We start from the raw sequence: 23,995 nt of genomic DNA, 5'->3' as shown, positions 1-23,995 counted from the left end.
GTAATGTCAGGCAGGAAGAGAAAGATCCAATGGGCATTCGAAGGGAAAGTAACTCATTTGGATGGAGGGCTTATGGGGAGAAAACAGTAATGGAGGAATGGACAATAAATCTGAGCCTTGATGGGTTTAGAGAGATGGAGTTGGAGTTTACCTTCTGGAAAGAAAGAATAAATAATGAGGTAAAGCAAGGAAATGCAGGGAAGACTCCAGGAAAGAGAATATGTCTGATTTTTATTGGAACCAGTGGTATAAGGGCTGAGGCTGGAAAGGTAGGTTGAGGCTAGATCGGAATCAGGACTTGAACTGTGTTAGGTAGTCCAGAGGAAATTTTTGGACAGAAGACTGGGTTAAGTGCAATCTAAACTGGCATTTTGTAAAATGAAGAAAAGAAACAAATGAAGCTGCAGGACCCTAGTTGGTAGACTTCAGGCATATTAAAGGAAAGGTAACTAGGGCTTAACTGGAATGGTAGAAGGGACAATGAAAGAGAGTCATTGTAGTCATTCTAGAAGCAGAGTAGTCATGACTGGATGACAGTAAGTCAAATCAAGCTCTCTGTGATCAGCCTTCGAGTCTTCTGTCACACATGGGACTTCATCTCCTGTCTTCTTCCAGGCCTGCTTATTTACCTCTAACCACACAGGTCTCCTCACAGTTCCTGAAATATTCCAAGCATAATAGCTACCCCCTCAGTACCCTATTTGCCTTTATCCTCTCTACTGGGAAAGTCCTCACTTCTTCAAGGCTCTACTCCGATATCACCCTATCAAAGACTCTTTCCCTGACTGCACATTAAAAAATAACATCCTGGCTCTCCTTATTCTCTTTACCTTGGTTCATTTTTCTTCCTAGTACTAAAACACTGACATTTTATGATAGAGTTACTTGTTTATCATTCATCTCCCTTTTTCTAGATGGTAAGCTATGTGAGGGTAGGCGCTTCGTTTATTGCCTATTCTATTTCTACCACCTAGACCATGCCTGATAGGTAGTGGGCACTCAATAAATATTTGTTGAATGGATGAGCAGAATAAATGGAAAGTTGAAAGAGATGTGGGATCAAGAAATTATGCCAATATTTCAAGTCTGAAGGATTCAAAAGATAGTGGTGTTATTAACAACATGGAAGAGTAGAAGAGGAGTTGATTTCAGGGAACAGAGACACAGGAGAAGACAAATTTGGCTTATAAGTTGAGGCTAAGATATTTGATGCTGGTGAAACAACCAAGGCAGTGCTGTGGAATGGGCAGTCTAAACTGTGAGAAGTCTGGAACTGAGGTAAAGATCTCTGAGTCATCCTCATTCAGTCAGTACCAGCAATGGGAGTAGAAAAAAGAATGACAAGCAATAAAAAAGACAGGATTATCAGATTTGAAAATCAAAATTCAATTTTGGATATTGAATGTTTTAAGTATACAAACTGATTTATAATTTTTTTTTTTTTTTAACTAGCTGGGTTAACAACTTTGGCCATGAAGGTCTTGGACTGTTGTTGGATATGCTGGAAAAGCTTCTGGACAAGAAACAGTAAGAATAAACAGGAAAATAAAAAATCACCACAGGGGAAAATTTTAAGCACAACATAATACGTTTTTTTCTTTTATTCAGGCAAGAGAATATCGATAAGAAGAATCAGTATAAACTTATTCAGTGCCTCAAAGCATTTATGAATAATAAGGTAAGTAGTATTTATTTCTGCGTCTGTCACAAAAGATGAGAACTTGCCCGACAGACAATATGAAAGTATGAAACAGGCCAAATAGTGGGTGCTTATTCAGTTTACCAAAGGGTCTTTCTAATGCAAATCATCATGAGTTTCATTTACATATTATTTAAAATAGACTTTGCTTCACAAAATATTTACTGGCAGGTTTTTGCAATCATTGCAAACATGTTAAGTCTTGTTTCCAAATCATATAATACTATTTTCCTTTCATGGTAGTAGGAAAATTTAAATGTGATAAGTAAAATACCATTTTCTTACGGAGAGTTTTTATTCCATTGAAAAGGAAAATTCAAAGCTATAGTTTGATTTTTTTTTTTTTTTTTTTTTTGGCTAAGAGCACGATAAGCTTAAGCTTTTTCTTTCTTTTACGTTCAGTGAATGTCAGTGAGTTAACATACATAAAAGACATTTCTGGAAGATAGCAGGGGTTTTTTGTGTATGTTTGTTACCAGTTGTGTTATGAGGGATTCTGTGAATTCCAGACAAGGGTTTTTCTTCTTCCTTTTTTTTTTTTTTTTTATGCGGGAAGGTAATTAGATATTTATGTATGTATGTATGTATGTATGTATGTATGTATGTATGTATGTATGTATTTTATTTAATGGAGGTACTGGGGTAAGCACGCACTCTACCACTGAACTATACCCTTCCCCCGGGTTTTTCTTCTAAAAGTAGTCTTGGCTCAGGTTATGAAATTATAGTCATTTTTTCTATAAACTATTTTGTTACATTCTTATACATGATTTGCCTTATATTTCTATAGGTAAAATACTAGTGACTAATTCACTAATTACATAATTCCCTGTAGATGGTGTTTCAATAATCTCAAAATATTTAATAAAAATAAATAACTAAAACAATAACCAAAAACTTGCCAGATGTGAAATAAAGCTATTAATAACCAATGCAATAAGACTGTCTACTTAAGTAATCTGCCAACAGTCTTTAAGTGTATAGGACTGTATATAAGTGTGTATATGTATGTATGTATGTGTGTATATATATATATATTGCACACATCTATCAGCAAAGAGATTTTTGGCATGTGGAATAGATAGTTGCTTGCCAGTTGACATGAGACTCCTGTATAGAATGTGCTAATTGTGCTGTTCCTGAAAGTTTCTTCCGGAAAGATTTCCATCAGTACTAGTACAGAATTTCTCAACTTCTGCACTCTTAGTCTGTGGTGACGAAGTTACACAGAGTCTGATATGTAACAAGAAAGCAGTTAATTAACATTGCTTCTCCACAGTTTGAGATGGATCTCTTTCTTCAGTTGAGGGAAACAAATAATGGAAAGACACCACAGTATTAGATACCAGGAGATAGATGGTCCATACTTTGCCACTAAGTTATGTGGTCTTTAGAAAATCATTTGACCTCTCTGGCAATCAGTCTCCTCATCTGTAAAATTAGCTGTAGGACTCTGATCAAAATTCTTACGGGTGCGTGTTGTCAACTCTTAAAGCTTTCCAGGAAATAACTGTAATCAGTATAATTAGTAGAGAAAGTCATATTAGTGAGATTTCCTATAGAGCCATGATGGTTTGACTTAGATTATTCTAAACTAAGGTTAAGCTTTAGAGAATGTTAATGTCTTGCACACAGGTGCTCTGAATATGAATAAATGGTGAGTCTCTTAAATTATAGACATGTGAAACAATTGGCAGAAAGTACACATTGAAAATAAAAAAAATATACCATGATATATCCATTTCATGTTGGAATAAATTATCATAATCAAAGAATGAAACTTTCACCTGAAATGGTATATACATCAACTTTGCTGGCCCGTAGGAGTTTTGATTACCTAATTCAAAAACTGTTATCACTCATACAATGCATCTAATAATAGGATCATAAAAAGTAACTCGTTGCTCCCTCACTTTTGTTGCTGTAATATTGCTCTGTTGTTTAGATTGATGGTTTTCCATCATTTCTCATATGTTCATTTTTTTTTCAGTATGTCCCTTCATATTAGAAACTACTTTTAAACAATAAAGTGGAAATTTGAAAAATTAAATGATTTTCCTCTCAGTCTAACTGTTTTAAAAGTTTAAAAACTTTTAAAGCTGTTAAGCTTGGTAGCTGAATGGTAACCACATATCTCTCAGTTTTCCTCATGTCTTTTTCATTTATTTTCCTTACTATTATTATCTACTAGCCACCTTTATACATACGTATTTCTTCTGTTTTGTTTGCTTCTTTTTAATCTCACCTCTTCCATTTCCTTTTTTTTTTTTGGGGGGGGGGCCTTGTCTCTATTTTTCTTTATTATGATCTCTGGTAAAGTCATATTTAAGAGCTTTGGTTATGTTTTTTTTTTTTTCTCCTGAATTCTTTTAAAAGATAAATTAGGAACCATGAAAATATTCAAACGTTTGGTACTTAACTAAAGGTTAGCTTGTAATGGCAATTTTGCTCTGATGAAATATTGTCAGATTTCACCATTAGACTGTAAAAAGAAGCAAACATACTTCATAAGAAATCTGAGAAATACTTTGCAGGACAATGTTCAAAGAAAATATTACCTTCTTAATGTAGTGAAAACCCAAGTTTTGGGCTTTCTTTCACATTTCTTTACCCATTCTTTCTTATGATGTACACTGGCATGCGTATATTCAAGCCTAGTAAATAAATGAAAATGGTGTCTATCTTCTCTGCCTAGCTGACTGTGGCACTTACTAAAACCCAGGTGCCATCTCTTTGGGTTCATGGCTTCTGTTATGCAGCATAGCTGCTTGAAAGGGGGAGGATAAGAGAGAGACAGTATGGGAAAATCCATATGGAGGTTTACTGCTTCTTTAATTGGCATGCAGTATACAAAAGAGCTTTTAAACATTTTACCCCTTTTGTTCAGCTTAATTTTCCATACATATTGGAAAATTTGACCATGAGTTCCAGGTATCTCTAGAGAGACCCAATGATATATGTAGAACTACTTCAGAAAATCATATTAGTGCTTTATGTGTTCTTTGTTGAAGAAATACTGATTGTTCCCATATTTCTCCCACATTTTAATGGAATTTTTAGGCAGTCTAATGGAGATCATGTCTGATCAAGGGGCAAAAACTTCAAGATGCAGTCATTTCAAATAAAAAACAAAGACAAATAACTGCATTTGAAGAACAGCCATATAATCAAGTAGAACCTCATTGCAGAGGCATGGGTTTTTAAAAAATCATTGTTAAGTTGCTTGTTAAAATTGAAGATGTATTCCGAAGACATTTTGAATGAAAGTTTGCTTTTTTCAGTTTGGATTGCAAAGGATTCTGGGAGACGAAAGAAGTCTTTTACTACTGGCAAGAGCAATTGACCCCAAACAGCCCAACATGATGACTGAAATAGTAAAAATACTTTCTGCTATTTGCATCGTTGGAGAAGAGAACATGTAAGTATTGCTATATTACTATATTAACTGCATAGAGAGTAACAGTTGAGAAATTAACAAGTCCTACTTTTGTGCTGTTTCTTTTGAAAACCTGCGTAAAAATAGTATTAAATTTTAGAAAAAATTGGTATTTTTATCTTACCTATTTACATTTTAGCATTTTTTTTGACTCTTTGAAAAATAGATTGAAAAAGATAGAATCCTAATTGAAAATTCTTCAAAGTTGGATATTCAAAGTGAATGAATAGAATTTTGTATAGCTTAAGGGAAAGCAGTCATTAGAAAAGTGTGAAAAGATCAGTTAGTAATTTTAGCTAAACACACACACACACACGCACACCCCCCCAGTACAACACCCCCTGCACACATGCATGTCACAAAATTTGACTTCTTTAACTGAATTAACTGGGTTCTTTTATTTTGTACTATTATTTTAAGGTAGTATTTTATTTTATCTGCCTATGGTAAGTGAAAAGATGAAGCAATTATTCATAGAATGAAATTAACTTGTTAAACAGAACAAAAAGACTGTTGGTAATTATTCAGAGTGCACTTACATGCTAATTTCAGCAAGTTGTTGCTGACCATGCATTAGATAATTTCTTCTTATAGAAATAGTTTTGAATCAGAAGCAAAATTTCAGATTTGCTGTCTAGTTGGTTAGAAACCATCGTGATAAAGAATGAAATATTGGCTAAGGACACTAACTTAAATATTTTTTCTGAACACTCTGTATGACAGTAATCATTTCTGTTTGAATCAGAACAGAGCCAAAGATTTAAGAATATTCTAATATGTTGATTTTCTCATACCTCTTGGGATAAAATGAGATGTTGCTTCATGCTGGTTAGTCCTTTGAAACCAAAAGACAAACACTAAACAAAAATATTATCACATAGCATTAAGTCATATCTCAGTGAACATAAACTGAGAATGAGGTAGCATGCAAACGTAAGGCTTCGTTCGGTTTTATAGAAAGATCAGTTGATACATGAATAAGAAATATTTTCCTAGTCAATTAGGTTTTCAATACTTAATTCATATAGTGCAACCTACCCTGGTATATTTTATGAGTTAATTATAATTTCAGATATGGCGTGCTATGAGTAGTATACTACATAGAGGTTAATTTGATTCAGATACTGTACAGAGATAGTTTCCAATATTTCTGTCCAGGTAAATAAGTTTCTTGTGCTAGGTAATTATAGATGTTTCTCTAATTTACTGGACTTGTTCTTTTAGGTTTTTATTCTTGTTCCATTTTCAAAGAATCTTGATTTTTTTTGAAGTTCTTTAAGAAATATTTCCTCTTCAGCATTTTATTATAAAATTACAGTCTGTTTACACTTGAATAAACTTTTAATGATTATAGATGCCACATCAGGTTTAAGTGACATTAATATCTATGGTAACACATGAAATATCAAAACCTGAGTTTAAAATTATTAATGTTTCTCAATCAAGTATCTTTTTAAAAATGTCACCCAGAAAAATTATTTTCCTCAAGATTTTCAAATTGAATTTTCATTTTGATGCCCTAAAATTATTTAACGCTCTCAATATTTGACTTGTAGAAATATGTGGACAAGAACACAATTCTTAAATTGTAATGGTCTCTATAAACATCAAGCACCAGAAAGAAAACAGGGAAGACTGAAAGAGAGAACTCATTTTCACATACTGTGTGTTAAGATGTATTTCTCGTTTCTATTTTTTTTTCCCCTATAGTCTAGAAAAGCTTTTAGGGGCTATCACTACAGCAGCAGAACGAAACAACAGAGAACGATTTTCACCAATTGTGGAAGGATTAGAAAACCATGAAGCTTTGCAATTACAGGTGAGTTAGTTTTGTCTTAAATTGCTTCCAGGGTTATATTTAAGGTGCTCATTTTGTATGACACCAACTTCATCTTAACTAACATTTAAATAGAATGGAACGTAAAAATGCAATTCTTCCTGTTGCTCGGTCATTGATAAAAGCTAGAAGTTTTGTCTGTGGAGAGGACAGTTTGCTTAAAATTAGGAAAAGAACTTTATATTATAAATCTGATGATCATGATTGTCATTAATATTTGGGTAGAAATTTAGTAATTAGTGTAATAAGCCATGGAAGTTAAAGCTTTAGCGGTAGAGCAAGAGGACAAGCAGTTCAGCCAATGCCATTATCCTAACAAGTGTCAATGAAGGCTGCGTGGGTTTGTTGTAGAAATTTAAGAAAACGAAACATATATTTTTGTGCCATTCGCACAACATTCAGACGTTTGACTCACCAGCATAGAGGGGGTTGAATTGCAGCTCTAAGTTCGGGTCTATCTGCTAGCCCTCTGTAGACCCGGCCTACATGTCTTCTTTAGAAAATTACAAAATTCACTATCTTTTCTTAGATGGTTTCAGGAAATGACCCATTTTATGAAAGGTAACTTTGTTCTTTGGTGATGAGAACTCTTACTTATTGACCGTGCTTATGGTGTGAGATCCTAGACGAAACATTTTAATTTCCATATGTTATATGATTTATTTCTCACAACAACCTAGCTATGAAGTACTCTTATTGTCTCCATTTTGCTTTTGAGACAACTAGGGTAAGTGAGATTAAATAATATGTCTAAGGTACAATAGCTTGTAAGTAACACAGTCAACTTTGACGCCAGGTTTGTTGGTCTATGATGCCCATCTCTTTCTTATAGGCAGTGTTTACCATTTTATATACCATGGAAAATGCTTTCTGAAATACCTTTTAAAAACCTCTAGTGTCATTCAACAAAGAGAAGATGGTTCCACATTTAATTTTATCAAATTTTTAGCATAGATAAGAAAGATTAAAATTTATTATCTGATATAAAAGTTTCTTTTCTCCTTTTTAATTGTATTAGGAAGTGTTGATAACTGTTTTTGCCAGTTTCAAACTATAGCAGATAGATAAATTGGCTTGTTCAAAGAGAATACAATGGTGTTATAAAACTATAGTGTGTTTCCAAATATTTGAGGATTTGTTAATTGTTACTTCTACTCCAACTATGATGAACATTTTGGATAAACTTTTATGGTGAGCCTTTCCAGTGTATCACATTTTTTAATACTTCGGGTATTTCCTTTCAGTGTTTTCCTTTTTATAATACACTTCTTATACAATTTACCTCAATAAAATTTAATACTTTTACTGAAAGGTTTGAAAGCTTTTTTAGATGACTTCTTGAAATCTTTGCTCTTGCTCCTGTGGTTGGGCTTACCTAACTAAATTTCTTTGAGCTTCAGCCATATGTGGGAGTTCGTACTTGTCTTGCAAAAGTTTGTTTAGGAGAAATTAAATGTTTTATCTATATTGAGGGTTTTCAGTACTCACTCAAATCACTCACTCAAAGTCACACAGCTGTTGAGAGGCAGACTATGATTTGAAACCAGGTCTCTGTGATGCCAGCATTTGTATATTGCATTGTCTGACCTTTAAAGTGACACTTCCTCTATGACGAGTAGTTCAGCCCAAACAATGAGATGGGAATGACATTTGCTAGCCTTCAGGAGGCTGGACTGAATGCAATGATAAAGTGGCAAGTTGTTAACAAGTAACATATGGAAGAATCATAGGAATCTTGCTAGGTATTCAAGAAACTGTTGAATACTGATTATAGATGCAAACATATGCAAATCACAATTTGAAATTTCCTATTTTAATGAGGTACAAAAATTAGTAATTTGTTACATACAGAGCCTATTACTCTCCCAAGAATTGTGAAGTGGGTTTGTTTATTTGGATTCTTTCATGTGAATGAAAAAAATACCTAAAAGTTCAAAAATATATCCAGAGTACCGAGTGAAAAACACCAGTTTAAATCTGTTGTTTAAAAATATAATTAGTGCTGTATTTTACCAAAATTACTTTCCTATTTCTGCAGTATCCTGAGACTTCTCAAAATGTTATTACAGTCTCAGGAAGTAATTCTGTTAAAATACAGGACTAATTACATTTTAAAATAACAACTATATACCTTCTTCTTCGTTTTTTGTTTTTGATTTAAAAACAGGTTATTAACTTCTCACAGAGATTTTCTAGCTTATCTGTACAGTGAAGTTTGTACCTGTGATAGGAGTTACATTATCTTCAGTAGTTCAAGAAATAGACAATAAATCCTATATCTTCATTGTTCTCTTCATTGACTTCCGTTCAGCCGAGCAGCATTCTCAAGTCTCCCCCCCACTAAAGCACCTTCTTCTGATCCTACTTCTCCTTCCAAGTAGCCTTTCATCTTCCTTTTTCATTTTCTATCTGTCTCTAAAAGAATCATCCATACTTGTTTTCTCTGTTTCCTAAATTACCTCTCACAACTCAATTTTTTCACAGTTCTTAAACAGGTTGACAGTGATCCTCGAATTTCAAAATCCAATGGCCTCTTTCAATCCTGATCACTTGGCTCTATTGATTGCTTCCTCCTTGAAAATTTTCTGCCTTTGTCTTTTCAGACACCATTCACTTCTTGCTCTCTGACCACTTCTGACTGTTCTTTTTCTGTCTTCTTCCTGTGTTTCTTCTTACTTCTTGGATATTTTATTCTCTGTATTCCAGTCTTAGTTCTATTCTGTCATCATTTTTATATGTACATACACATACACACATAAGCACTCATACACATGTATATATGCACACATACATATTTTATTCTCCACATGAATACTCTCAACTGCTTCTCCAGCTTTAACACCCAACTCTGTTCCAGTGATTCCCTAGATTTATAAGTCCAGCTCACATCTCTCTCTATTCAAACCTACCTGACCAAATAGTGAACTGGATATTTTGTAGACATCATAAAACACAAAATTAAAAATAGCATTTATAAGCCATGTGCCAATGTTCTAATAATTTTACATATGTTACCTCATTTTAAACCTCACAGCAATTTTTTTGAGAGAGATAGTAGTATCCCCATTTTATAGAAGAGTAAACTGAGATTCAGAGGTTAGATAACTTTTCCAGGGTCACATAGTCAATAGGAGGTGAAGCCCAGATTAGGTCCCAGGGTATCTGGCTCCAGAGTACCTCCTCTTAGTAAAATGAGCTTATTTTCTCTTTCCCTTAACATGACTCCCCCCCAAAAGAAGTCCGTCTACTCTTCTTTCTGTCTTTCTCAGTTTAGTTATAGAGTTATCATCTTCTGCCTAATCTTTAGTTTCCCTCAACACTTTATTCTTCTTTATGCCCTGCATCCAGTTAATAAGTCTTACAGGAGACTGAATGAATCCCAGTCTCTCTATCCCCACTGCCTTTATCTTCTTCCAGCAATATTATTCCAACGGTTTCTATTTAGTACCCCAAACTGCTATATTCTTCCCCTCCAGACAGATGTTTTATACTGTTGTCAATTATCCTTAAAAAATGAATCTGATTCTAACATTCCTAGAGACCTATACTCACGATGCATTGCTTGATAAAAGTGAACAGCCTAATCATGATGAATGACCTTTTTCAGTGTGGTCCCAACCTAACATTCTGGCCTTAGAGACTGTCACTCTCCCAAATGTACCATACGTTTTAGTCATGCTAAACCTGGTGTTTCCCAAATATGCTGGAGACTTTTAAATGCCCTCAGTGATTTTATCATACAGAACACTTTGCTTGGAATAGCAGCGTTTCCCCACCCATATTCCTTTCCTCTTGGTAAGGTTTAATAAGAACACAAAGGAAGGCAAATTTAGGTATGTCCTGTGTAAGTCTGGAAAGGCTTCAGTGATGGGGTGTTGCTTTAACTAGGTCTTGAAGGATCAGTAGGAAATTTCCAGAAAATTATCTTTCCTGATAGAAAACCAGTAATATATGGTAGGGTGGGAGTCAGAAGGGCTTCCAGTAGGTAAAACTAGAGGCCAGAAGTAGTTTGCGAGTCACTTCACAAAAGAAGGCAGAGCAAGGTGATACCAACATATGGTTGAAACTGATTTCTGTGTAGCCCAGCAGAAAAAGCTAGGTTACACTGAGCATTAATAAGAGTTGCTTACGGAAAGAGAAAGTTGTATAGTTTACCTCCAATGATGTATTGTAAAAAAGAGCCCCAGTCTTTACAGGCTGCTATTAGTCTGAAAGACACCATTGTCTTAATGTATTTCAGGAGCTGTGTGCAGGAGTGTACTTAGCATGATTTAATACTTTTAAAAATATTTTCTAACATGCTGGAAATAATTTAAAAATTGTGCATATCTATAGTTAGATATGGTGTAAAAAACCATGGAAGTAAATATATACTTGATTCACTTATCCTGACCACACCTATTTGATAGATTTATCATTTTGGGATGTAACTCAGAACCAAAAAAGAAAGAAAATCAAAATAAAAGAAAACAATCTGAGCAGCCAACAAAATGTCACCCAGTCCGTCAAGTTAAGCCTCATGACGACAAAGACCTTTTGGCCTTTAATCAGAGCCTTTTAACTTTCTTACTGTGGTGTCTTCATGGGCCCGATTACCCGTTTTCCATCCACAGCAGACTAGAAGCACAAGTTGGGAGGTTGGAAAGTGATTTTTCCAGGCTTGTGTACTGCGATGGTCAAGAAGTGACAACTGACAAAACGAAAGCAAGGGAGGAGGAGATAGAAACATAATAAAACCTGGAGCTGGAATTCAAAAGTTGTAACATTTGGTTGCACTTAGTGTCAGGGCCCTATACACATCTATCGCTCCTGAGGGCCTCTCTGTGTTGCTTCATAGCTCGCTAATCATGCCCCTGTGTTGGCAAAAAATAATAAATTATATCTAGGCTCTTTTAAGAATGTGGAATGGTATAATTCACTTCAGAAGGAGTTCCATGCAAAATAAGAAGCTCATGCTTACATAGATAGGCTCTCAAGTATATGGACTGATTCTTTGTAGCTTGATTTTTGCACCATGGTTCCCAAATGTTGAGATTTGCCTCTTTGTGTGCTCACACCACCACACAGGAAGTACCTTTGGATAAATCATCATTTTCTCATAGAGGTACGTTTATAACAAAACAAGGCACTACCGCTATGAATAAAGAACAATTTTGTGGAAAAGTAAATGAGTGTGTGAAATGTTAAGTGTTGAAGGAATGCTTGATATTATTTAGGAAACTTGTTCTATATATGGACAGTTTTATATTCCTACCATTTTAAAAGTGGATTTAGTACAATGAGAGATATTTATGCAACGTAGTCAGTTTTCAAGTACTTAACAAAAATAACTTCTGACTTACAGAAGGATGTCTTTTATTTGAAATCTATTTCAAAGTTGAATAATTGTCCAATCCATCATTTCTGGTAAAATGGGGGATCACTAGTGACCTCTGTAATAGAAAGAGCAACAGACACTTTTGAAGTCACTGTATTGGTTTCTCCAGCACCATTTGACACGATTGATCACCGCTTTATCAGTCTCTCTTCCCTCAACTTCTATGATACTAAGCTCTCCTCGTTTTCTTTCACCTCTGTGTTACATCTCCTATCACTCTGCTTGGCCCTAATATATACTTATTCCTTGAGCTTGGTCCTTAGTCCTTTGATCCTTTGTGCTGATCCTTTGCTTTGCTCATTCTGAACATTGTCCTTGGGCAGCCTCATCCATCCTTTTGACTTCCAACTAGCATTTCTGTATGATGAATCTCTCTGAACCCCTCTATTCCAAATATATCCTGACTCACAGATCCCACATGTCACCTGCCTGCAGACTGGATTTCAGATTCAGTACTGTCCTTAACTGTACTTACCTTCCTTTTCTTTGTCCTCTCCTTCCTACTCCAATCCTCTCTCCAACCCTGACCTGTCTTTCTCTTGTTTTCCTAATCCTGGTTAACCTTAGTGTTATACCAAGTAGCATAAACCAGAAACATAATTGTCATCTTCACATCTACTCTTCCTCCATCCATCATTCCTTCAGTCACCAATCCTACCAATTCTACTTCCTTCGTGTTGTGCTTCCTTTTCTTATAATGTCCCTACCCTGCCCCCTCTGCCACCATTTCTTTGTTTCAAGGCATTGTTACATCTCAATGTTTTATCATTTCCCTAGACTCTTAAATATCTTCTACCCTTCATATTAGCCCTGTTTAAATCATTCTTCACCATTATACTTCTGAAGTGCATTTCTTGTTATATCACTGCTTAAAGCTCTATGACATCTTCCCGTAGCCTCTAGGGGTGAAGTCCACACAAAACGCTTCATCATCTGCTGTTGCTTTGCCTCTAGCCTCGTATTCCACCACTCTTCTACATACAGTTTTTGGTCCCGTCATGCTGTACTCAGTCTCTTGAACATTTTATACTTTTTCATCCCTCCACCTCCAATCCTTTGTATATGGTTTTGCTGTACCTGGAATCCATCTCCATTTTTTGACTTAATTAATGTGCTCTGTACATTTGTATCTTTCTTGGTTGGTACTCATTTTGACTTAAACTGTCTTTTTTCCTAACTCCTTCTGGGCTGGGATAAAGAAAGACCTTGTTAATGTCAACAGAGTACTTAATAAGGTCACTGTGTGACAGTGTCAATAACATTTTAAAAGCACAATTTGTCACAGCTAATGGCAATATGGATAATCTGTCTGAGAATGTTCTGGAGTTGGCAATTACTGTACTCTGTAGCTCTATGAATTGTGATCAGACAGATAGATGTTTGTAGTTTTCAAAGCTGGTGAGTTAAAGGAAATAAAAGGTTCTAGCACTTTCTCAGTAATTTTGTGAAGATATTTTATGTTTAAATATTTCCCCTCTCTATCACTTAGGTAAGAAGCTGAACGCAATTTCTTTTTGTAGTGATGGATCTCACGTCAATAAGATTTGAAATATTTAATGACTATTCACTCATTATATTTTAAACATTTTATTGGAGGCAGTTAGGGGTGATAAAGAAAACCCTAAACAAATGCAGAACCTTATCTTTAGGAAGTGTAAAAATCTGTTTTGTGATATTTCACTCTCTATACCACACCCCACACCCCAGAATGAAAACAATAACATCTTTTGGCTAGAGAATGTAGGTGATTATTGTAGAAAGAACATATACTATGATGGTAAAGGACGGATCATAATGTGATGGAAAAACTGACAGTAATTCAGTTTAGTATAATTATGCATGGCACAAATGATTGGATGCTTTGTCACTTGCACAAAGTTGGTGATTTTTATCTGTATGTTTATGCACTCATTCAGTAGATTATATGGATATCATATGTAGAAATCTCATGATATAAGGAGATCATTTAATAAAAATCCAAATACAGAAACTAGTTTTACTGGTTAAAAATCAGAATCGTGGTCCTAGCCTTAGCATATTTATCAGTAATGGAGAAAATTCACCGACTTCCTATGATTTTTAAATTTGACTTTTCATGGAAGTTGTATTTAAAGCAAATAGATCTGGCTGGCCATTTTGAACCTTAGAGCCATTATACAGCAACTAAGCAACAGATGGAATCTGGGTAGTGGACTCTGTGATTTCACTTCAAAGGCACTTGTTTTCTTTCCAGTATGAGGTAAAATGCTATTCAGCAATGCCAGATTTGTGCACATCGTAGTGTGGTCGCAGGAATCCAGAACCAAAAGTTACAAGGCCTGAGTTCTAGTCCAATCTTTGTGGCTTATCATTAGCTGTATAATCGTGGGCAGATCATCTAATCTTCTGAGATTTCTTTACCTTTAAATGAGGATATTGGTCTAGAGTATTTAATGTGTCCACTGCAGTGCTGTCCAGTCCAACTTTCTGCAGTGTCCTCTATCCGTGCTGTCTGATACGGTAGCCACTAGCCACACGTGGCTGTTGCACATTTGAACTGTGGCTAGTGAGACTGAGAAACTGGATTTTAAATTTTATTTAATTGTAATTAACCTAAATTTAAATTGTGTTTAGTGGCTTCCTATTGAACAGCAAGCTCTTGTGAGTGTGTGTGTGAGAGTGTGTGTGTGTGTGTGTATGTGATGTATCTGCACGCACATCTGTGCTGAATAGGGAGTGTGGAGGGATTCGGGTGTAAAGGGAGCGAGAAGGAGAGTGAGAGGCCATTCTTTTGGATGATGGGATGCTGCCCATAGGTCCTTGTTTGGGGTATATAGAAAGTGAACGTAACACACTCCAGGAACCATTTTTCTACCTCCCTCCTTCCCTTTCTCCCTCCCTTCCTTCTTCCCTTTTCATTCTTTCTTCCCATTTCATTATATATTATGATAACCACTTTATTTTTATTGGGGTATAATTGATGTATAATTGACATATAAGAGAACCGCTTAATATACTAGATAATATATTGTTAAAATAATTGTATGTTTTTAAGTGTTCCCAATATATTAAACATGATGTACTAGTTAAATTTTATTTTCTCCGTCCTTAAAATCTTTTATTGTATTAATCTAGGAATGGAGTTTATGAGGCATATGGAATGTGCTGGAAATTATACTGTATTTGGAGTAAAGAGATATGGTTTAGAATCATGAGTTTCCTCCTTGCTCTGTGACCTTGTGTACATTATTTATCTGCTTTCAGTCTCAGCATCATCGTCTATGAAATAAGGATGGTAGTAACACTTACCTCACATGGTTTGTGCGAGGATGAGATTAGATGATGAATTATATAAAGCACCTAATATCGTCTGGTAACAAAAAAATAATAATGATAATAGTTTGAGGGTTGTATTTAGCTATGAATTCAGAATCCACACAATGGGTATTTCATGTTTATAATTAATAATATATTCTGCCCTTTAAACTAATTGCATTTTTAAAATCTGACTTTGTAAATAGTGGCAGTTGGATTGATTTTGTTCCTGTCCTCTGAAAAGGGCAGTAATTGTCTAGTGGTATAAAGGAATGGAGATAATTAAGATGACTTTTTTGTTCACCACATTCATAAAATATAAATATTCCTATTAAAGAGCATTGCTTTAGCAGATTATGTTGGAAAATGACATAGTAGTATGAATATTCATCTTATGTTATTTGTAATTAATTAAATATCTATTAGAATTTGATTTAAAAATACTACATTGATAAGCCAGTCTTATTACCTCTTTAAACTACTGACTTAAGAGTGTCTGCTAATTATTTTATACTATAAACAATGGATGTAACTTCTTTTTTAAGTATTTAGTTATATATTCAAATGTTATATGTTAAGTATTTAACAGCATTACAACATTTATCTTCTTAAAGGTAAATTATTTTGATGTTGTTACATTCATTAATTTTATTGACTTTTAGTATTTTTATTATTTCCTGACCCAAATACTTTTATTTGTATAAAGGTACAATTCCAAGACTCATTAACTTGTTTCTTATGGAAATGTTCTCTCTTCTTGTAGGGTGTTAATACAAGCCATTAAGCTAGAATTTCTTCTGGCCAGAACAATCCAAGCAGATGGCAACTTTTCTCTCTATTAATTTTGGATTGGACATATACTTTGGCTTGTTCGGTCAGGTCATAGTTGTAACATAACAAGAATCGTTCGAGCAAACACAATGATAATATAGCTGTGGACATGTACAGTATGCAAACTTATATCCCAGCCTATTAAAACTATAAAGACCGAAACATTTTCTTACTGTCAATAGGAAGGTTAAGTAGCCCATTAAGGCATAAGCGTCATGATAACTTATCTGATATGACTTTTTGTTTTGATATGACTTTTAAGGTAATGCCAACTCAGTGGCAAATACTTAGTCAAATGTCTAAGTGATTTAGCTTGACATTGGAGCAGTCATGGGAATTGGACTACATTGTTCAGTTATCATTTAGATATCTAATAATGTTAGAGACAATCTTGATCATCCCCTTTAATGCATGCAACCTTTGATTTTTGAACCTGGATGAGAGGTGGATGGGCTAATCTCCCAAAAAACAGTGTAAGTGCATAAGATATGGATATAAAAATAAAAGCAATATACCTTTAAATATTTTCTCTATACTTAAAAAAATATTACTATCATAACAATGGGTTTGACTTGATAAAGTCAAAATACATTTGAAGTATTTTTCTTTTGCTGATGTGTTTTCTCCATACTAACTATGTGTTATTTATTTGTGTCCCCTTAGATATATACTTAACATCTTTACTAAATCTGGTATTTTCCAGGCATCCCCTTGGAATCAGCTCTTTGAACGTTCTACTACTCATTACTTACTTTTCAAATAATCAATTTCAATGTGCAGCTTTTCACTTATACTATTAGCCAATTGCCTCAGACTTGAGCAGCATTTTCCGAGAATGAGGAATAATGTATGGAACACCTGGCAATTAGCATTTAGTTGATACTCTCCTAGCTTGCAATTACTGGAAAACAAATTCCTCCCTTTTTATAGGAGAAAACCTCAATATCAGAAGAAAAGAGAAACCCATTTTCCAACATCAATCTAATTAATAAATCACCTTCACTTGAAAACAAACCCTTCTCTTTACTTTATCGTGCAATTATTGGTGTCAAAGTGCCTTCTCATTGATCTTAATTCACATGCATTCATCTTTTATACATAGTAAATCAATTCCTCTTAATCATATATTTTAATACTCTCTATTTTGTGCAAATCCATCCAGTAATAGAATAGAGAGAGTATAAATCAATGTAATAATATCTCTAAGTTATCAGTGTTCCCTGTTTAATATCAGGGCACTTTTATAGCTTTATTTGATTTATTTTAGAAAAGTGTTTATAACCATGTAGAATTGAGGCCAAGTGTACTCTGAGGACAGCTGGATGTGAAAGACACATTTCACGATCTTTTTAAAGTGCTCTATACCCACACTTTTGAGTTTGTCAGAGAGAGTTTAATATTCCTTCATATGATTTAGCAAAGCAAAGCAGTACTTGTCCATCCATCATATCATCAGTAGAATTATTCTGGACATTAGAAACTTTATTGCTAATTTTTTGGTTTATACTGTGAAGTCATAATCACTATACTTATATAAATATGCATATTTCTTTCTATATTTCATTATATATATACATGCCTTTAGTAAATGGGAAAAATGATCTGAATGCATTAAGTAAATACTTCTTTAATTAAAAAACCTTTTTTTTTAAAACAAATTTTGCTTTCTATTTGCAGGTGGCCTGCATGCAGTTTATAAATGCCCTTGTCACATCTCCTTATGAGCTTGATTTTCGAATACATTTAAGGAATGAATTCCTTCGTTCAGGACTAAAAACAATGTTACCAGTAAGTTGAACGTGTGCATTTATTATGTTTGTGAACTTTAACGTTTTTCTCTCTGTAGACAGAAGTATATAGAAATTTTGCAACAGAATAAATCAATGTGCCTTGCCGTTTCCTTTTGTAAAGCATTAGACATTTTTGTAAGCTTTTTTATATTGCAGGAGTATTAGTCTCGATATACAACTGACGATTCAGAATTCAGCTAATGATGTGTCCAGAAGTAATGGGATTTTTGGTCTTCTTGAAGTCAAAAGGGAACTTCTTTTCTTTGAATTGAACACTGAGAACATAAAAGACGGCTGTTTTTTTTGCAGTTTCAATTTTCATTTAAAATTTTTTTGCTTTCCTCTTTGATAACTTAGATTGATATCCTTTATATTCAGCATAAGTATGCATATAATTTTGATTCATATCTTCTAGACACGTTACTTAAGAATGGTATTCTTGTTAAAAACACCATGGCAACTTTTCTAAGGAAAAACAATTTTATTTCTTACATTGAGTGTGGATATTTGCTCTAATTATGATACTGTTAAAAACATTTCTGAACTAACTTTATACGCTTGATCTGAGATAAATGAGCACAGTTATTCTATAAATAGAAATACAACTCCCATGACTTTATCCTTTATTCAGTATGTTACCTGAAGGATTTTGTTCAAGATCATGGCATTGTTAAAGAAGACAAAAGCTCAGTAGTCTCTTTACTTAAGCTACTCAGACCACACCTGAGATACAAGAAGTAAAAGTAAGAGAGGAGTGGGTGGGGATACAGCTCAGGGGTAGAGCGTGTGTTTTAACATGCTTGGGTTCAATCCCCAGTACGTCCATTAAAAAAAAAAAAAAGATGGAGGGGAAAAATACAAGGACCAAGGAAAGAAAAAAACAAAAACCAAATGTCAGTGAGCATATGTATAAGACATTCCTAGGGTACTAGAAATAGTAAAATCAGGAGAATGTTCTGGTGAAGAACAAGTGTGTAGCATGCATCTATAACTTGTCTTCTGATAGTCTTCACTGAAAGTGGTTGAAACTCGTCATCATAAAATGTACAATTGGATCTATGGAAACCCATTTTATTAAGATATATGATTAGATGTGGTTTTAGAAATTTCTAGGTCAGTTTCACTCTGAATGGTTCTTTCACCCATGACTTTAAAATCCAAGGAATTGGTTGTATTGAATCAACCAATGCATCTTTGTAAGTGACTGTCTAGAGGTTCAGTATGCAGTTAACTTAGGCCCATTCACTAGTTATAGTGTATGGAACACACTTATTCTTGTTTTGCCACAAATCTCTCCTCATGTAAAGTCTGTGCCCTTATGTAGCTAGAAGTAATATTCTAGGCTTGATTCTAGAGTGCTTTTGAGTTGCCTACTCATTGATTCCCACCCATGCTTGTCCTCACTGGGCTGGCTCTGTTTCCAGGAGAGTCATTGTGTCTTTGGACACTTCCTGGCTTCAGGGACTTCCGAGCATCCTCTACTCATTTATTAATATACCCTGGTTTTCTGCCTTAGTTGTTGCTGTTACTCTTCTATCTTTCATTTCCAGTGTCTATTTATAATTGAACATTCATTTTCTACTTTCTACTGCTGAATGGCTGGTCAAGAAAACTGTGACTCTCCTTTTAATTTATTTAAGTCCTCATCTTTTCAGAAGGAGTATGCACAGTAGCTCTTGTCCTTACCTTTTGCACTTTTGTCAGGGTGTATTCATCTCTGCTGGGTTCCATGCTCTCATGATATTTTTCATTTGATTATATTGATGGCTAAAGTTTTGCATCATTGTTTTCTAAGCTCATTTTCCCATTGGCCCTAAAGCTTCAGATGAAGCCTCTTGTGGGACCCTGGACTTCTTAACCTACACTTTCAGTTAGATTTTTCTTTGACTATCACATCTCTTCAATATGCCCTGATTCTTAGATCTCAGTGTTTCCTCAGCAAGAGGAAAGTGAGAAGCGTCATGTTTCTGCCTCCTAAAGTTTTGGAGTAGAACCTACAAGGATTCTCAGTTTTTTTTTTCTTCCTATGACAACGGAGCAAAATATGGCTAAATTTGGCTCTGGTTCTCAACCAATGAGCTGAGCATGTCCCTTTAAAGAGATTCTGTCAAAATCTTATTGGGGGTGGGGCAGAGATGTTTGGTTTGGGGAAAAAAAAGAAAAGTCCTCCTCAGGTATTTCTGATATACAAGATGAGAATCAGAACCCAGGCAGATAGACCCAGAGAGGATTAGAGGTCCATTCTTAAATACCGTACATTTCCCTGCAGTTGCTCTTGTGCTTCTAGTTTTATTATCACAATTTGGAGCAAAGGTCAGAATGATCATGCTACTAGATGTTCCTAACATGTTAACTACTGTCTAACTATCTAATTTACTAAGTATTTACATTTAAATCACTAGAATTTAGAGTAGCATTAAACATCTTTTACACATACATGGAAGCTTAATAATAAATTCATAGATGAGTTTTTGCTATCCTTACTTTTTTCCTGTTTACTCTTATTCTAGTATACTGTTCTAACAGAAGGAGCTTCCTAATTTTCTAGAATATATCATATTCAAGGCAGCAAATTAGATGTGGTTAGGGATAATACAAATTGTTGGCACATGGATCAAAATTTATACCTATCTGGAATCATTAAGTGTTAGGGAAGAGTAGTTCTTAGTATTTCAATAACCCCTGAGACCATCATTATAGTACAGTGAAACTTTTTTCCATGTAATTATTAGAATCCTCAAGACAAGGACAATTATTTTAATTACATTCCATAAAAAATTATTTTCAAAATTTGCCCTGTCTCTATGGATAAATTAAGATGTTTAAAGAGAGTTTATATTTCACTTATATGGAAAATTCACTTTTCATAAATTTGCTTTAGTAATTTGGGATAAATGAGTTCTTAAATGCGATATAGTGATTTTTTTTAAAAATGGTATTTGCTCTGTAGTTCACTTACATTGATTCCTTGTGAAGTTTTCTCCATCTGCCTTTTATTTAGTTAAATGAATTAAGAAAATATTAGATGAATCAGATATGTGAAGGAACAAGATAGTAAGAAATTATGTCTGTAGGCAGCAGACATTCTTAATCTCTTATAAAAGACTGACAAACCCTTTCGTATTCTTTTGAAGACTCAATTTTGATTGCTTGCCTGGTAATCAGTCATATGCGGGTAATAGACTTTGATTTCCTTTGAAGTACACTATATTGTAGAGACTTAATTATACATTTCAGAGAATCTGCCGAAAATGTTACATATCTGTACAGCAAATCTGTTGGAAAACCAACTGAAACATATTTATAGTATTTCATATAATTATTAATAGTCTAATTCAGTAATTGTATGACATTCTTCATTTTAAAACACAAAACTTTAGAGATGCATGTCCCCTTTTTAATAAGGTATCTGTCACATTTGTGCTATATAAAAACTTTGTTAATTCACTAAATGTTTATTACATCAAGAGTTTATGAATATCTCTTTCAAGATTTCACATTTGAAAAGAAGTTTTTTATGTGTGTGTATATAGAGATTGCATGTATGTTTAATGGAGCATTATTAATAAACTGTATTTCTAAGATATTTCATTTATACATATCTATATCTTTATATTGTGGTGTATATGTTCACATACTATATATTATATAAATAATGTGTTATCCTAATTAAAAACTGAAACATTTGACCAGTTATTTTCACTGAAAATATTGTAATCATGCAGATTGATCCCATGTTTTATAAAATTCTGATTCTGATGACATGATAGTATTTAGCTTGATTTTTCTATTTTTCAAACATATTTGAATATGTTAAAGTTTTTTAGTGAGGATCTAAGAAGGAATATATTGTGATAGAAGAATAAGGAAAAGTTCCATATTCTAAAATGTGTTAAAGGTTGTTTCCACGATGACCAGCGTACTGGGTGTGTCTTCTTTTTTCTGAATAAAGTTCAGAAATCAGCTGATAATATAACTCACCAATGTTAGATAATTTTATATTCCAATCAATTTCTTTATTTCCCTTCAAAGTGGAAAACTAAACCTAAAGCAAGTTATTACTCAAGAGGAAACTAAGTTAAATACATTTAGTTCTTATATATTTTATGTGCAGTTATATAGAAACATTAGTATTTTCATATGCTCTATAGGTAAATTTTCAGTAAATTATTATGTATGTGAATATCAGAAAGTGAACATCTAGAAATTGCATAAATTTGTGTTTGGCTTCAGTTATAGCCATTACATCTCCAGTTTTAATTGTTCTATTGCATAAAAATAGAAGAAACTCAACCTATTTTGTTTTATCGACCTAATTTGAAGTACACCGTGCTTGCATTTCCTTTTAGAGTTCAAGCTCAGCTCTGAACATCCTAGTCCCACTCTTGATATCACCCTTGAGCATCCACAGTTGTGATTATCGATTTGGGGTTTGAAAGCTGCAACTTAATGGACACATATTAAGAGATATTCCAGGTGATATATATTAAGCCCAACAATCTCTAGTGTGGCATGCTTCCAAAGATTTTGTTGATACTATTATTTTGAAAATTCCCAGAGGTTTGTAATGCACGTGCTTATAATGTATTACAAAAACAAATCTTTGATGCCCAAGTTGGTATTTTGTGATTCGGCTAAGCAAAGATGAAAGGTGGGGGAGGAGGCTAGCCATGCATCTTGATTAAAAAGTCCTGACGCCTTTTTGCTTTAAAATCACAAAATATCATTTAAAATAAATCTGTTTATACGACTTTTCACGCCATACTTGGGACTGTTGTGCTTGAATATATCCTTGCATTTGTTCTTCATTAATACAATTGATCTATATTTGCATTTTTTGCCAGAGGCATATGTGAATGTTCTAACTGCATGAGTTCTTTTGCGATCTTTGATTAGTGTGTTTAGTCAAAACGACAGCATTTAATTTGGGTTGTTAGCAATTAGTTTTTTTCTGTTGTAAAAGTGATCGTTAATTTTTTAATGTGAATCATCAAAATCTGGGGCATGAAAAGGAAATGCAGTGAATGCAATGAGGTTCTTTTATTTCAAAAAAGAAAAACAGCATACTCTCTTTCAGGAAACCAAGTGCCGCGGTCAGTATTTGAAGTGGCTTCTGTGTATGTAAATGAATAATAGCATCAGGCCTTTATTAGCAAAATGTGCTTTTGTCAAACTGTTATTTGTCTGTTAAGTTTTATGTTTATATATTAGGATCTAAAAGAAAAAGAGAATGATGAGCTTGATATTCAGTTGAAAGTATTTGATGAGAACAAAGAGGACGACCTAACCGAATTATCGCACCGTCTCAATGACATTCGAGCAGAAATGGAATATCCTTTTGACAAACCACAGAAGTCATTTTTGCATGTACTGTGAAAAGGGGATTTGTGGGTGATTTTGTGGACCATTATTAGAATTCTTGTCGGCCAGCCCAATTTATATCCATTTATTTATATTAGAAACTCACTATGATGCTGTCCTTGAGATTCACGCTGAGGAATTGTCACCCTGTCCTGATGATTTACACAGACTGTATTGAAATTCACACCATGGCTTGCTGTATTATAAGTATACTCTGCTCAGTGGTCTTGAATAGACGAGAGCCTAAGGCAATATTCCTCACAGATAAGGATTTTTGGGGAAAAGTTCACTGAGTTCATATGTGACTGTAGGTAATATACTTTTTCAGTTTATTAAATGGTACTCCAGTGATTTAGAGATCTAATTCAGT

At 34.1% G+C, this 23,995-nt stretch overlaps 1 protein-coding gene across 3 annotated transcripts in view; it reads left to right on the top strand.

Annotated features, from left to right (window-relative positions):
* The window catches only part of DIAPH2 (diaphanous related formin 2), a 798,971-nt gene that overhangs the window by 205,712 nt on the left and 569,264 nt on the right, over positions 1–23,995 (top strand). For all 3 annotated transcript variants that reach the window (XM_064482987.1, XM_064482986.1, XM_064482985.1), the window contains 6 exons: positions 1,453–1,527; positions 1,609–1,678; positions 4,981–5,117; positions 6,846–6,954; positions 18,152–18,262; positions 23,476–23,594. In XM_064482987.1, the coding sequence (XP_064339057.1) occupies positions 1,453–1,527; positions 1,609–1,678; positions 4,981–5,117; positions 6,846–6,954; positions 18,152–18,262; positions 23,476–23,594 (621 nt within the window). The remainder of the gene's footprint in view (positions 1–1,452; positions 1,528–1,608; positions 1,679–4,980; positions 5,118–6,845; positions 6,955–18,151; positions 18,263–23,475; positions 23,595–23,995) is intronic.

The sequence above is a fragment of the Camelus dromedarius genome, chromosome X, assembly GCF_036321535.1.
Source record: "Camelus dromedarius isolate mCamDro1 chromosome X, mCamDro1.pat, whole genome shotgun sequence".
Lineage (NCBI taxonomy): Eukaryota > Metazoa > Chordata > Mammalia > Artiodactyla > Camelidae > Camelus > Camelus dromedarius.
This window is presented reverse-complemented; position numbering and strand designations above follow the sequence as displayed.